Genomic DNA, 15,155 nt, shown 5'->3' with positions numbered 1-15,155 from the left:
CGTCACGGTGGCACAGGTATCTTTGCATGCTGGATAGTCCTAACAGTGTTCGCTCGCGCGATCCAGAGCTACTGGGGTCCAATGTTATACTGCGTTTTTGCAACGATACTCCAGGGAATTTTTTGCCTGGGTGCGTCCGTGTTGTCGTGTGGCTGCCAAACAGCTGAGAGTCAGGAAAGCTTTGCTGACTCCTTGAAGGCATGATATATAATATGAACCCGTATGATATGCCACCGGCTTTTTGCAAAGGTAAGCGTTTATAATGTATGGTGTTGTCCTGTTGCCCTGATATGATGTCTCGAACAGCTCAGACGTTCATCATATACTATTCTGCTCTCTCCGTGACTGGAGTATGTGCCGCCTTCACGATGGCGACGACACGCGCTGTGGTGTGGCCGTCCTCTGTTATAATGACCGCTTCCTCGTGCGTGGTTTGCATTATCGCAGTTTTGAGTACTTACAATGCGCGAGCAGGACGTTGGTATGGCGAAACCAATATCTCTTACCCATCGTCGTGTTTCCGCTCGGTGCACTTGGTGTCGCCATTCCCGTCCTACTATCCCTTCACGCCATCCAACCCACAGATGATCTCCACTGCGACGCTACTCATCCCATATGGTGCGTCACTTGCATTACCAACGTTGTGAATGATGAAGCTCACATAAACAGGGGACGATTCTTAGGCTATGCGGGCATATCCATGATCCTCACGATTCCATGTTTCTTCCTGTCTGCAGCAGCAGCCCGCTACGTATTCAAAGTGCACACGGTGCATCGAGAGCTTTTCAAGTTCACAGCTCCACCTTCGCATTATCTGTCAGCAGCTGAAATTAGGGAGGTCAATATCACTGAACCTTCCGAGCAAAAAAATGGGCCTTTGCCGGCTATACCCGACTCGGATGTGAGTCTCAAGTCCGCGGACTTCAGGAATAGAAACCATTTGATGGACGACCACTTGCCAAGGAGAGATATGATGCCTCGTGTTGATGAGATGGATAATGCCGCGGCTATGTCAAATGAGGTTTATCCCCCGCGGGCTGAATTTTCTCCCTCTTCCTTATCCACATCGACTCGGACTTCGCCAAAGCGCTTGTCGGAAACATCGCAATGGGACGAATCTCAGATACGCGACCAGCGAGCGTGCATTGCCGTGCCCGTTGAAGAATGTACAATGACGCTTCCGATATCAAGTGAGTCGTTACTTCGCCTGGTACCCTGGTGTACGTATTTACATACCTTGCCTTCGAGCCCGTCATGGTTACGAACAGCCCAGACAGAGTCTTGCACCTGCGATATGGAGGCTCATTCTTTTCCAAATGTACGTGCATCAAAGAATAGGCCGTATTTTTGGAGAGGTACTGACGTGAACCCTCAGGGCGTTCTTTATTACCCAATTTCTGGCCGCGCTTTCGACTATCATCGATGTAGCGAGCCATCGCCAATATCCATCGCCTTTTGGGACGCAACATGTAGCGTTAGTACTGGTGGGATGGGGACCGTCGATAGTGTTTGGTCAGTTCCAGCCTGCTCCCGTAAAAAAAACAGCCTGGCTCACTATCTCTTCAGGCCACCTTCCAGCAGTCCGCCGTAGATTGCAGTTCTGGCGACGTCCAGACTCGAGTACGAACTGCGGCTAATAATTGCCAAAAAAATGTGTAATATCGTATCGTGCCAGCATGCTAATCATGATAGTACGCTTTTCATCGATTTGCACGATCGACGACAGCTTGATGTTTGGCCAGCTTTGACGCAGTGCAGGCTCAGCTGACTCGAAAATTATCAAACTTCAAATGCATGCTTTTGGGCCGAGTCTAACATGGAACGCACACTAGTATTGCCTTTTTCTCCGCGTGATACTCAGAGTTGACTCCAATGGAGAGTCACCAGTCTTTTGCGTTGTTTGTATATATAGGCTACCGCATTCAGCACGACTCGTTCTCCGTAGGCCTTATGCTTCGGATCCATGGACATCAAAGTCGAGGAGACTAGGTCAAAACCAATTCTCTCTCAATGCAGTCGGACTGTTCGTAGCCTATGTGACTGCGTCAGAAACAGTAACTTGAAAAGATCATGCTTCTGTTTGGTGAGTCTGACACACATAGACGCTAGGATTGTAGCATAGGGCGCCCCTATCAATAATTCTTGCGTCTATGCGTGTATCGGCTTATTGCGTGGTTTCAATCGTGCAGGTGAGGAAATGATGGCAAAGTGGGATTCAAACAAGGCGGTGTAGCTTACTCAGCAATACGCCTCAAATCAATTATGTAATCATGCCATCAACTATCTACATATAATAACACCAAAGTACTGTACATTCCCCTTTCGTATTACCATCGTAAACATGACAGAGCGTAGAATGGGCCGTGTGTATCGTATGAAGAAAAATTGGGAGAAGAGGGTCAACATGCTTTCTATGGCACAGCCGGTATTGCGAGCGAGAGAATATATGCAGAGTCAATGGGTGCGGGAGTGTCGAATATAATAAAAGTCTATCCTGAATGGACGTGCATCTAGGGCCGGGAAGGGTATTACCATTTTACCCGAGGAGACCCTCACCGTCAGAGAGGGCTGCTGAGCTGTAACCGCTGTCACCGATCTCGTTGTATCGTGCAATGCGAAGACGCTGGCTTGGAGGGATGACCTTATCGTCAAGGCCATGTGGAGTTCCGCCGTGAAGAACGCCGACACGTTTCATTGCAAGGAGCTGCAGAAGGTATTAGTCAAGATATGATCGCGCGACAACTAAAATATGCCTCACATTATGTGCGGCGTTACTATGGTCATAAACACCTCCAAAGAATGCTGTAGTAGCATCTCGGCCGATGGGCTTCGTCAACAAGTGACGGCCTCCTGGGTGATCGTCAAGGAAGTCTGAAACATCGTGAATGAAGCCAGCGATGCAGATGACCGGACGACTCTTGGCTTATTCAAGGTCTACGCGGAATATATTAGAAAATACATCTGGCATATGCGGAAAGGTACGTACAGCTCTCCCAGGAAATGACAGGTAAGTCACTGTTATCAGAAGGCCATGACAGGGTTTCCTGGGTCTCGCGAAGACGCTTCAGTTGCATGGTAAGCTGACCTTTGCGGACCTCATTGTCAGGGAAGGACTAATGGATCTGGATGAATCAAGTATCCTAACGTATCTGCAACAGACACACCTTCAAATGGCTTGCGAAGCCAAGCTTCTGGCACGACCAAATGAACCACTTTGTAGGGTCGTATTGGTACCACTTGATGGCGTTACGGTAGTCCATGGGGAACTGGTGGTGGAAGTTGTGGTATCCTTCACCAATTGTGACGAGGGCAGTTACGAAGTGATCGCGAGGGCTGTGTTTGTCGTCGAATGGCGTTTCACCCAACCAATGAGCGAGCGAATTCACGCAGAATGTGGACTATATGCGCGAGGTCAACGGTGTATCGGAATAAAAAGGCAACAACAAACATACATGGTGAAGAAAGCAAAGACGCAGAAGACCGGCGTATACGTAGCCACCTTGCCAATCGCCCCAACCAAGGCCAGCCACAACAGTGGGGAAGAGGAAGCCCATGATCACGACAAGGCTCAGGTAGTATTTGTGCTGCCACCTCACGATCTCGTTCTTTGTCAAGTCGCTAACATCAGCAACGCCAGGCTTGCGACGGGGCTTGACAACCATCCATCCGATGTGTGACCATAGAAGACCGCGGTGTGCGTTGTACGGGTCAAGGTCGGTATCGGTGTAACGATGGTGAGCACGGTGTCCTCGTGACCACCATTTAATAGAGCCTTCAACCGCGCCTGCGCCGACGAATGCAAGAACATACTGAAGGGGCTTCGATGCGTTGTAAGAACGGTGTGACCATAGCCGATGGTAACCAGCAGTGATGCCTGAAAATATGATAAGACAAGGCTTTCAAAGGTAAATGCCAAAGCTTACCGAGACCAGTCATATAGTAGTATATCACTGACCAAACAGCGGTCTCCCACCGAAGGTGAGTGTAGTATGCACCAACGAGACCTATAACAGGCGTGCCAGCGAGAATCGCAACGTTTAACCAGTTTAACTCTGTGTACCAGTTGTCCCAAGTGATTGGAAGAAGAGACTTTTGGTGCTTGAGAGTGTACGACACGTAGTTATCGGGAATGTTAGCGTCCGCAGGGACGTGCTCGGGATCCTCAATGAACTTCTTTGAGGGCTGTGAGTCATTAAGCTTCGGAGTCATAGGGGGAGTGAGAGTCTCCACCGACGGAGGTGTCGAGCAAACTGGAGGGACGGCCGACATGAGAGGTGGTCAAAAAGAAAAAGACGAAGTGACGAAAGAGCATTTTCTGGGAACCACATATAGCTAGAGTCGGCTCGCGCCCCTTTTTAGTCGTTATTGTGCTAACGTAGATGCACGCTAAAACAGAAACTAGTAGCTCAGCGGGAGTGTGATCAACACTACATAGTGTCATTTAGGGGAACTCAAAGTTACGTTGAACCCTCGTGACCAAAATGAGTACAATGATCCCACGGTCCTTTGCACAGGACCTTGTACAACGAGCTCACGCCCGTTGTGCCTTCGGCACAAATCGAAGGAGCGCGTAGCGCTCCTTCAGGGGAGGAAAATGAGTGTTGTTCCTTCGTTACAGGAAGCCAAGGAGGGCTACGCCCTCCTTTGGCTTCCTGGCCTCAGGCTGCCACCTGTTCTTGTAATACTCATATATTACATACTGTAGCACAACAAAAAGTCTCATACATGAAACATTGTCATGACAAGGCCTTCTGCCCCCTAGTAGTGCTTTGAGTCATACATCAGTACTTTAAGTCATACATTACTAAGACCTTGTGCCCCCTAGTGCTTCGAGTCATACATCAGTACTTTAAGTCATACATTACTAAGACCTTGTGCCCCCTAGTGCTTCGAGTCATACATTAGTACTTTAAGTCATACATTACTAAGACCTTGTGCCCCCTAGTGCTTCGAGTCATACATTAGTACTTTAAGTCATACATTACTAAGACCTTGTGCCCCCTAGTGCTTTGAGTCATACATCAAGACCTTGTGCCCCCTAGTGCTTCTGAGAGTCATACATCAGTACTTTGAGTCATACATCAAGACTAGGCAACTGCACGGGTAAACCCTCAGGTGTCAGCGCTACTACCCGCACCCACACCCAGAGGAATACCCATACCCTCAAAGCAGGTCTGGGTTTTTGCGTGGGTGGACGGGTAAATGACCTGCACAGTAACCCACGAAGGGTATACCCACGGGTTGCTGCAAATTCAAACAGTTCATGTACAAAATGTAGCTACTCTAATTTAATGGCATCCCACCCAATCTCGAGTTCCTGCTCCTCCTCACCTTCAACATCTGCAAGTGCTGCAACAGACATGACGTTCCCTGTCTTCACTAGATTGAGCTTGCTCCAATATCTGAGGCACAGGAGTGCGCAGGTTGACTGAGCTGATAATCAAGAGCGAACATGTGAAAGGAGGAGACGCCCGCGACTAAAAAGACGTTCAACATCCATGGAAGTAGCTACCACAGTCAAATAGCTAGCTCCTTAATACTAAATAAATGAAAAAACAAAACATACCAGGTATACTAAGATAATCTAACGCCATGCGAGAAAGGCACAGATAAACGATATGATGTTCATACCACCAAGCAAGGGGGTCCTCAACATGCTCAATGTCAGTGCCCAGGTACCTGTCAAGTTTGTTTTCAGAGTGACTTGTCGGGGGTGCAAGCACAGGGATATTGTCGAAGATGTTGCCCTGTGGATGTAGTTAGTTTGCGACTCAGTGAGTGCATCAAAATGGACAATAAAACTCACCAAAGAAACTTCTGCTGCTATACCATTGTCTGCCTCAGAGTCTGTGTGTGAGGCTGCCAACATCGAGTCGGAGTATGAGCGCTCAAATGTCTCCCTTACAAGCGTCTCAGCAGTTTCAATCCAAGTGTCTTCCCACTTCACACGTCTGAAATATGTGAGTTTGTGACGTGGGTGTAGAACTAAAAGTAAGAGGTCAGACAAATGACATAGATTAAGAAACAAACTTACCCATGGCAATACGGTACACTTCCGATGTATCTGTCAGTTGGTAATGACGATTCAATGTCTTTTTGGCGAGTCCTACAGCTACACGAATCGATGGAAGGAATGAAGCATTCAGGGAGTAAGTGGTCAGTTTCTCATCGATTAGGTCCATTGCTGGGATAACAGTCACCAAGTTTGGAGTTGAACGCGAGAAGAACATCATTGCATCCTTGAGGATCTAGAGCAAAGCGTTAAGTGTTACTAATTAAGTAACACACAGTGTTACATATGGTTACATATGCGCACACACCTTCAAGATGTCCTGTAATTGCTCCGCAATTACCCATTCCTGGTCTGTTAACTCAAGTTGTTGCAAGCCCAGGTCTCGTCGCTGGTTCACAGCATCAATCGCCTCTTGATGCCTCAGTGCATACTCGACCATGTCAAATGTCGAGTTCCAGTGTGTGGAAACATCCTGTGGGAGTGTCGTAACCTTCATCTTCAAAGCTTCAAGAATTCCATGCCAGGCTGGGAGGAGTTTCATAGTTGAATGTATGATCTTGAATCCAAGTTTGTGAAGCTAGGTACTATGTCAATTTTCAAGGTATGTTTCATGATCCGAACTCCCACCTTTGTGAGTACTAACTTGACAGGATGCACACTATTCTTAAGGTTTTCCTGCTCAATATCGATATCTGTCAGCAAAGAAACTTCATCGACCAAGCCATCCAAGCCATCCACGTCATCTTCGTCACCAGCTATCGACTCTTCTGTGTCCTCGTCGTTTGTGGATGCCTCGAATTCATGGAGCAAGGACTTTGCTACAAGATTTACTGTGTGCAAAAAGCACCGTGTGTGCGATGCTTTTCTGCCGAAGTCGGGGAGTGCGGTACTGAGTTCGTCGATCATTACTGTGTTATTCAATGCGTTGTCACATGTAACAGCCAGGATCTTCATTGCAGTAAGTCTCATTGAATACATTGTGTTGATTGGACTAACTTTTTCTATGATTCCAAAATCATCTAGTATCTGTTCAAACATTCCCACTAATTCCTTGCTGGTATGCGACTAACATGCTCAATATCAATCAAGTCAGGCAAAAGTAAGTCATCCTTACTTTTGGTATCTCAACAATATCTAACAGCAGACTCAGCGGCACTCCTTTAAGTTTGAGGTGCACAGATACAGTGACCAAAGCTCGATGGTTTGTTGAAGTCCATCCATCTGTTGTAAAGTTTACTTTACCTTCATGTTCCTGCCGGTGAGTATATTAGATTCATGCTGCGCTATGTTTAAATGATGACTGTGCCTTTGTGATTTTAGCTATGCGCTCTCTTGTCCTGGCAAAGACCAACCAAACGTCATGCGACACTGTAGCAGGCAAAGGTAAGTAATATTCAGGTCTTCTGGTCTTCATAAGAGACTGAAATCCCTTGTCCTTGATGATTTCAAACGGTCGTAGACTTTCGGCAACCCAACGAACAATTTCAGCCCTTATTGTGGCTATTTCAGCTCTCAATACAATTAGGAAGGATGGCGGCGTACTTTGTCTCAGTCCATGTATGTTGGCGATGTGAGTACGTCACTTTCCCCTTGCCTTTTCGCTCGAATGATGTTGTGATTGACCCATTCCATAGGATGCTACCAACTATCTTAGTCCGAACCTCCTGGGCATCTTTGGCTTGGTCTGCAGATTGCAGAACCTCATCACCCCAGCACGATTTGACGTGCTTTCGCATGTTACCAGTAGACCTCGCATCCTTTTTGTCAAGGAATCGTCGAATTGTAGTTTTGCATCCTCGAGCACAGCACTTGAACTGATGTGCACTGTAGAGATACAACAATTGCTGGACACTACATGAAGTAAGTAGCTAGCAATATAATCATGTTGTGGTCGTGCACAGCCTAGTCTGCTATACTTGCAAGACAAGTGCATTCGACCCGAGGGGTTTGCTGTATGGTATTAGAATAATCAGTTATAACAAAAGGAAGATAGTCCGAAGCGCGGGAAATGAAGTCCGAAGGTATAATTACGAGTCCAATGTCAAAAATGTCAGGTCCGATGTTTTCGGGTTTCGGGTTAGCAGGTTTGCCTCAGGTTGTGTTGGGTTAGCGTCGGGTTTGTGTCGGGAATATAGCGAATGTCGGGGATAGCGAATGGCGGGTTACTGTCAGATGTTTCGGATAAAGCAAGGATGATATTGCGGAATCCAACTAAGAACTACGAATATCGGATGACCTCCTCCTACTTGGAGGTAGAAAGGTAAGTAAATAGGTAGGAGGTATGCGAAATATATAGTGTCTATGTAGAAATTCGGAGTGCTATAGGCGAATGTAGTAGCGCTGATTTTCGGGTCCGATGTCCTATGTAATAAGACACGATGTACTGCGGACATGTAATAACGTGTTCTACAATGTTAGTGACATGAAAATGAATAACTGCGCACCTAGTGGGGATAGATATGACAGGACAAGACATAGGGAGGACAAGTGCACGGGAAAGTATCGGGTCCGATGCGCGGGAAACATTGGGTCTGTCGGATTAGCGTTGGGTTTAGTGGGTTAGCGTCAGGTTTAGTGGATAAACATCGGATTGAGTGGATGAGTGTCGGATAACATTGGAAGTGATTCATGTGTTTGACATGCATGGGAAAATAGCTGAATACGAGCCTACCGCAAGCTTGAGTGCTACAGCGTGATGTCCATTGTGCTCAATGATATGGGGTTTGGGCTCGAAGAATGCGTATACAGGTGAGATCCACTCCTTCATTAGTTGAGCTATCATCTGATTAACAAATTGTTTTAATTGAAGATCGCATTGCGTACTGAGCTCATCTTCAGCAGTTTCAATGTCCGGACTTGGATTGCGAGTCTCATTGGCATTGTGGTCACTCTCATCATCATCAAGCATGATCACATCATTATGCAGATCAGCCTCTTCCTCTTCAGTATGAACCACTGCTCGATGTCCCTGTACTGGTGTAGCCATGGGACTCGGAGTAGCTGTGACGTTGTCTGATTGGACGTCATCCTTGGTGCGACTGTGGTTTGGGATACTTTTAGCCTTCTTGGACTGGCTTGGTGCCGCATTTTCCCCATTTGTGTCGTTCTTCCTTTCCTTAGTCGAGGGGCCATCAAGCTTCTCTTCCAGGGCTGCCTTTGCCTTGTCCATGAGTTTGGTGACTCGTTTTACCGTTTTTGCGAATATGTTTGGCTGCATGATGTCTATGACTCGGGTCTAGAGGATAGTGATACTGATATGCTTGCTATTGATTTTTTTAACAACTGTACAGTACGAGTAGCTGAGTTCCTGTTTAGGTAGTGAAATATAGTGATTTTGACATGTCAACCCAAGCCGAGGGTATGGGTGAGGGTGCGGGTGCCTGAAACATGGACCCCCACCCACACCCTCGGGACACCCACACCCACCACCCATGCAGTTGCCTAATCAAGACCTCGTGCCCCTTAGTGCTTCAAGTCATACATCAGTACTTTGAATCATACATTAAGACCTTGTGCCCCCTAGTGCTTCAAGTCATACATCAGTACTTTCAGTAATACATCACACAGGCACTCACTGACTTCTTCGAAGACATCATACATCAGAACTATCAGTTGATGACTCATCAGTAACAAAATATTATCATACTACTCATCATCAGCCTGCAAAGGAGGACCTTCCAATGATGGTGTTTGATCATCAGTCACTTCAGCATTGATCGTGGGGACCGGATCAAGCTCGGAGACAACAGCGGAGAGGGTGTTCTTCCAAATTATTGAGAAATGGGCAAACAGACCCTCCCGAACAGCCATCTGGCACTGTGCATAAGCAAGACTCACTTCACAGTCAGCATCCTTGATAAACAACCTCACAGTACCTCGTTCCTTCCATTGAGCTATTTCCCAGCAGGAAAAACACCAGCACTCTTTGCATCTCTTCTATCAGCAAAGAACACTCTTCCGACCACCGGGATGCTCGCGCTCTGGCCTTACACCATTCGACCCATAAACCTGACAGCGTGATGATTAGAACAACTCCAATGATAATGGAACAAGCAACTTACAATCTTGAAGACCCGCATCATTGTTGTGCAAGACACCAGGTGCCTTCCATATCCATGGTATGTTGTGTCTCCCCTCTGATTGCCCTGCAGACCCTACATCACCCATAGGTCTCATATCCGAGACATTTAATGGCTGTTACAGTAACATTACATGAGTCCCCTGCCAGCAGACAGCCCTCTGCCACTGCACGGTTATAGACGATACCAGGGTCTCACCAGCCCTATGACGATAGATGACGATAGATGATGACAGATGATAAGCGGCAACTGCCGGCTTAGATAAGCGGTCTGGACCGCATATGACGACAGATGACGACATAGGTCTAGAAGACCTATTTATGTTATCAAGATAGAAGGCAAGCCTCGTGTTACCTCATGTACTGATAGAAGGATACCTCATGGATCCTATCTACGATAGAAGCCCGCCTCATGGACGCTATCTCTGACTCATGTAGATAAGCAGATTAGAACCCAGCTTTAGGCTGAGCTTAGATACAAAGAGTAGCCTTATATAAGGTCGAAGATTAAAGTAGACATTCCTTACTTTAATCTTACTTGGTTATTCCTTGAACTCCTTGTCCCGCTAAAGCTACCTGCTCAACATCAACTCGTACCTTCAGTGACGCCTCTCACTGTCTGTAACCTGCTATCATCTCAGCGTAACCCCTCGTTAACCACCACGAGCTACGTTCGAGTACGCAACCTTTGCTTGTCTGTAAAGGCCGATGACTCTCAGCACTCGGTACCACTGTCGTGGTTGTCGCTGTTTAGATCATCCAAGTCGCACACGACCGTGTGTTGTAACAATGGCCAAAACACATCTCTCCACCCTACCATACCTAGTCGGTCCCCAAGGTTATTGAGCGCCACACGAGCAGCTTCATACTTGAGCCGGTGTAGGTTTACAACTCAGAGTGGTGCTATAGGCTCCAAACTGATATCTTTATGTTGTAGGTCGTGCACTGCCTATCTGCTATACTTGTGGAACAAGTGCATTCGACCCTAAAGGGGAAGCTAGTGCAGCAAAGGTCTAGAAATGGATGCAGAAGGTGCCGCTTGTCGGCCGATGCGAAGCGTGGGAAAGCGGCGGGTGTGCGCGCGTAAGCATGGGAATGTAGCGGTCGGCTGAAAGCGGAAGGCACAGGAAAGATGTGGCTGCGAAGCAGCCAATGCATGAGGGGTTCAGATGATAATAGAGATGAAGGACAATAGGAATAGATGTAGAGCGAGGCAATAACGGATACGATGCAAGTGGTAAATGGATACTGATTGCCAATAGCTACCAACTGTAGGCTAATGGGAGTTGCTACTGGAATGTCTGGAAAACAAGCTACTGAATGATATGTACTGCTAGTGCTTAAGTATTGCGCTAAGCACTGTCACACGGAACTGAGCCGACACACTACCAAGCCGACATGCTACCAAGCCGATGTGCTACTGAGCTATGTATGTAAAGCTATATGTAATAAAGGTGGTCCGATGCGAAAATGGTCTGATATGTAAAGATAATTATGAAACAATGTACCATTGGGTTGGTTTTGGACTATGGATGGGTGTGGAACATCGGCTGATGAAGCGCGAGAAAAGCGGCCGCTAAGCGCGGCTGTGCGTGCGCGCGGGAACATTGCGGCCGTCGCGGGAAAGTAGCGGCCACTATGCGCGACTCGCGGGAGAGCTGCGCTTCATGTAGGAAAGTAGTAGGGTGCTGAGGGATACCACAACAATAGCCTCTACAAGGCTACAAGGACTCCAAGTCCTACACCAGCTATCAAGTTTTTTCGCCCCCGCAAGGTCAAGAGCACTGCATGCATGGGTACTGGCTCACTGGCCATGAATATGCAAAGTCTTGAAGGTATTGAGATGGGCATGCAGGTGGATATTCTGATGAACATCATTAAGAGCATCATCAGCCTGTGCATATCTAAGCTTCCACTCAATTTGACACAGTAACAGAGCACAAGGAGTTGTGGGATTGAGCTGCGATGGAAGGAGTAGAATAAAGTCCTCAGGCAATTTGTCCTGGGGGCTGTCGTCATGCTGGGCACGAATATGAAGCGAGGCAACTGCAGACATATACAATATTTGAACTTGAACCCAGGCATCAAGTTTGCGGTGGAGTGCATTTGAACGCATTTGAATTTTGGCCTTCTGGTTGTCGGTAGGATTTTGGCTCGATGCTTTCCTGTCTGCACGTAGACGCCGCCTGTAATCAATCATTTAGCAATGCAAAAAAATGTACAAGTTCCTAAGACATACTGCTGGTCCTCAAGTTCGAGGCCATTTGCTATGAGCACGCTGGGTGAGATCTCAGCATGAAGGGATGAGTTGATCCCATCTTGCAAGTCGCATCTTTTGTGTTCTGCAAATTCCAAGCGAACCATGGCTTGAGTCATTGCTAGATAGACCGTTCATCAATATTAAGAGATGGAAAACCAAAAAAAAACTGACACATGAACGACTCAGCTTTCAAAGGGATTTGGTTTGGTACTGTCTTCCTCCCACACCTCTACATCAGCCTGCCATAACACTATTGTTGATGTGTTGATTGCCCCTTCAAGTTCTGTAAGTTTGTCTTGATGGGCTTGAGCAGCCACAGTAGCCTCGTTGAGTTTGCGCAGTAAAGTCTGCCCTATGAAAACACGTTAATGAAACACGCTAAATAATAACAAATCAATGTACCCAGCATCGTTGTTTTCTTCCAGTTCCAATCACTGAAGTGATCATCGAGTGTGTCACGACGGTTGCCAGGCCCCATCTCCCTCGTACTAGTTGCAACATGCCTGATCAGAGGTTAAAGCCTCATGTATCTTATCTATGACTCCCTGACTGAGTCATGTCTTACTTATCTTTGACTCACTATAACTCACATAGATCCCAGATATGAACTGAGCTTGAACCCTTATGTACAGACATATATAAGTAGACAGATCATTGTAGTATTTCTTCACTTTGATCTACTAGGTCATACCCAGAACTAGGTTCCATTAGAACTAGCTTGTCTAATCCACTCACTTCTTTGAACCTTTGACTGCACTTCTAAGTTGCTCCTCGTGCCTTAGCTGTATTCTCGTTAGCCCTTCACTCTTGATGAGGCCCTTAACCCTTACTGAGATAGACAGAGAGACCTGTCAGCCTTCGACCGACTTGTAAGACATCCTTGACATGCTACACGTGATAGCACATTCATGCTGGTGTTGAGAAGACCTATCCTAGTCATAACACAGGCGCTGGGGCATTGTGCTATTGCGAGACCAGAGCTTCTTATGCCACTGACAAGTGATGTCGTAGGAAAATTAAACACAGCCAGGCCGAAGCTGACCAGGACTGAAAAGACAAGGTAATCCATGTTTATATATCTGTCTAGTAGTTAGTATCGCGCAGCCTCAGAGAGAATATATACAATCTCCTACTTTTCTCCCTTCTGCAAGTTGCCCACACTATTGGAAAGCCTCATCTCATGATGTGCGCAGACAACAGACCCAACTCCTGTGGCTGCAAGACCTCGGGATACCTTGGTGTCTGCTGCATTCACCACGTTGTGACTCACGCAGGTGCTTCTCTGTGCCATCCCAAATTCAGTTCATGTCACAAACCAGGACAAACACCCAGAATACATACCTCTTGCTGTTCTGTACTTCGTTCAGACAAGAACTGCTTGTAAGCATGTTCTTTCACAAAATAAGCCCATCCTGAATTGAGACTCGGGTCACGATAATCACTAGAGATAGCCTTGCACTTGAGCTGGAAGTTCACATCGATCGCGAGGAATAACACATAGTGCCACCTGTTTGAATTAGTACCATAGCAAGCACATGCAGGATGCTACTTACCTAATGTTGGATGGCAAATCCTCCCATCCATCAGGAATATTCATTCCTGGATGCAGACATGCCGGACATGGTACAACACACCTGCCATCTTGTGTGGCTTCAATACCATTGGGATCATGGCCACGACCAGCATGCATAAGTTGCAAGACATGATGCCATTCTCGCATCATTCGCATGAACACTGAGTAACGATCCTGAAAGGTGAAATCAATCAGAGTTAAGGGAGGGAACTTCACATGTCACTGTACCTTAATTGGCGAGATTCCCATGTTGTCTGAGCGTCTTGCTAAACTGTGGTAGAATTCGTATGTGGATACTTTCGATTTGAAGGAGAGTAAATGAAATAATTCCAAGATGCTGAAGGTTGCCGCTGTCCGTGGGTCAGTTGTAGTAGCTGGAAACCACCGAGCTCGTAGAAGTTGCTTGTAGTGGATCTGTGCAGTTTCGCATCCGCAGAAGTCGACTGCGACATCGTGGATGCCGTGTGCATCAATTACTGTGAATTCGTCACAAGATACTGGCTGAGCATTGTAACAGTGCTCGCCAGGGGTATGTCCGAGCTGCACGTGCAGTCCAAGAGCCTTTAACATAATACTCTCCAAGAAGCTGCCATTCCACATCTGGTGAAATTGCAATAAAGAAATAAGGAACATAACAACAAAGAATACATACATCTATGTGGTGAAGTGGATTGCTTAAGTGACGGTCAACAACACACATCTGGCAGACCATTTCGACCCCAAAACAATCTCTACAATGGTAAAGATGTATGGTGTCCTCGGTTCCACAACGGCAATTCAGAAGTGTCCCCTCATGACCACATCCTTCAAGACAGATTATCTCATCTAAGAAATGGGAGTGTTTGGGCAGCCATTGCAACAAAGGATTTTCCTTTAAAATTTTGAGTAAGCGCCTGATCATCCTAAGCGTGACACACATACTGCAGCAGTCCTTTTCTTCTTTGGTATCTGTGCAGATTCCTGTAGTGTGTCAAACTCTGAGTCGGGCTCTTGATAATCAGGTTCGTTCCAATCATCGACAGTTGGTAAGATAGGAGATGAGGAGTGAGCTGGTGCTTCATCGGCGGGTTGAGAAAGTACATATGTAGTGTCAACAGACATCTCCCCATCATGCTGTATGCCATAGGAATGGAAACGCTCATAAGCAGGTGCAGGATGAGCCTCACTGACATCCACATAGCGTGAGAACCTGGCTTTCTTGCTTGGTCGGCCCACCATAACAGGCCCGTTG

At 46.8% G+C, this 15,155-nt stretch overlaps 8 protein-coding genes across 8 annotated transcripts; 1 reads left to right on the top strand and 7 right to left on the bottom strand.

The window, feature by feature from the left end:
- Window positions 1-212: 212 nt before the first annotated feature.
- F5147DRAFT_562678 (uncharacterized protein) lies at window positions 213-1,637 on the top strand (the record flags this gene model as incomplete). The annotated part of the gene is made up of 7 exons (XM_041430630.1): window positions 213-249; window positions 307-424; window positions 475-618; window positions 670-1,224; window positions 1,274-1,318; window positions 1,376-1,512; window positions 1,567-1,637. The coding sequence occupies 7 exons, from the start codon at window positions 213-215 to the stop codon at window positions 1,635-1,637; spliced, it is 1,107 nt and encodes a 368-aa protein (XP_041299847.1).
- A 723-nt stretch (window positions 1,638-2,360) lies between these two features.
- F5147DRAFT_662053 (uncharacterized protein) lies at window positions 2,361-4,269 on the bottom strand (the record flags this gene model as incomplete). Its single annotated transcript, XM_041434752.1, is given in 7 exon segments — window positions 2,361-2,492; window positions 2,506-2,704; window positions 2,759-2,922; window positions 2,987-3,113; window positions 3,165-3,398; window positions 3,453-3,874; window positions 3,924-4,269. 6 exon segments carry the CDS (start codon window positions 4,267-4,269, stop codon window positions 2,537-2,539), a joined length of 1,461 nt encoding a protein of 486 aa, XP_041299846.1. The 3' UTR covers window positions 2,361-2,492; window positions 2,506-2,536.
- A 1,748-nt stretch (window positions 4,270-6,017) lies between these two features.
- On the bottom strand, window positions 6,018-6,590 carry F5147DRAFT_563274 (uncharacterized protein; the record flags this gene model as incomplete). Its single annotated transcript, XM_041430660.1, has 2 exons — window positions 6,018-6,239; window positions 6,321-6,590. Coding segments are annotated over 2 exons (492 nt in total), but the record flags the coding sequence as incomplete, so codon positions are not given.
- A 215-nt stretch (window positions 6,591-6,805) lies between these two features.
- Window positions 6,806-6,964, bottom strand: F5147DRAFT_527821 (uncharacterized protein; the record flags this gene model as incomplete). Its single annotated transcript, XM_041430033.1, has 1 exon — window positions 6,806-6,964. A coding segment is annotated over one exon (159 nt), but the record flags the coding sequence as incomplete, so codon positions are not given.
- Window positions 6,965-7,097: 133 nt separating this feature from the next.
- F5147DRAFT_741496 (uncharacterized protein) lies at window positions 7,098-7,897 on the bottom strand (the record flags this gene model as incomplete). Its single annotated transcript, XM_041439479.1, has 4 exons — window positions 7,098-7,265; window positions 7,362-7,473; window positions 7,556-7,837; window positions 7,869-7,897. 4 exons carry the CDS (start codon window positions 7,895-7,897, stop codon window positions 7,098-7,100), a joined length of 591 nt encoding a protein of 196 aa, XP_041299843.1.
- A 1,761-nt stretch (window positions 7,898-9,658) lies between these two features.
- Window positions 9,659-10,393, bottom strand: F5147DRAFT_766387 (uncharacterized protein; the record flags this gene model as incomplete). Its single annotated transcript, XM_041440769.1, has 4 exons — window positions 9,659-9,823; window positions 9,876-10,021; window positions 10,075-10,207; window positions 10,265-10,393. The coding sequence occupies 4 exons, from the start codon at window positions 10,391-10,393 to the stop codon at window positions 9,659-9,661; spliced, it is 573 nt and encodes a 190-aa protein (XP_041299842.1).
- Window positions 10,394-11,895: 1,502 nt separating this feature from the next.
- On the bottom strand, window positions 11,896-12,467 carry F5147DRAFT_766386 (uncharacterized protein; the record flags this gene model as incomplete). The annotated part of the gene is made up of 2 exons (XM_041440768.1): window positions 11,896-12,277; window positions 12,331-12,467. 2 exons carry the CDS (start codon window positions 12,465-12,467, stop codon window positions 11,896-11,898), a joined length of 519 nt encoding a protein of 172 aa, XP_041299841.1.
- A 66-nt stretch (window positions 12,468-12,533) lies between these two features.
- F5147DRAFT_766385 (uncharacterized protein) lies at window positions 12,534-15,142 on the bottom strand (the record flags this gene model as incomplete). Its single annotated transcript, XM_041440767.1, has 8 exons — window positions 12,534-12,703; window positions 12,754-12,854; window positions 13,554-13,633; window positions 13,693-13,858; window positions 13,905-14,098; window positions 14,153-14,524; window positions 14,577-14,795; window positions 14,846-15,142. The coding sequence occupies 8 exons, from the start codon at window positions 15,140-15,142 to the stop codon at window positions 12,534-12,536; spliced, it is 1,599 nt and encodes a 532-aa protein (XP_041299840.1).
- Between the last annotated feature and the right edge of the window lie 13 nt (window positions 15,143-15,155).

Source organism: Suillus discolor (genome assembly GCF_016758755.1).
Source record: "Suillus discolor strain FC423 chromosome Unknown F5147scaffold_1, whole genome shotgun sequence".
Lineage (NCBI taxonomy): Eukaryota > Fungi > Basidiomycota > Agaricomycetes > Boletales > Suillaceae > Suillus > Suillus discolor.
The sequence above is the reverse complement of the archived record's forward strand: the minus strand, read 5'-3'. Positions and strand labels throughout refer to the sequence as shown.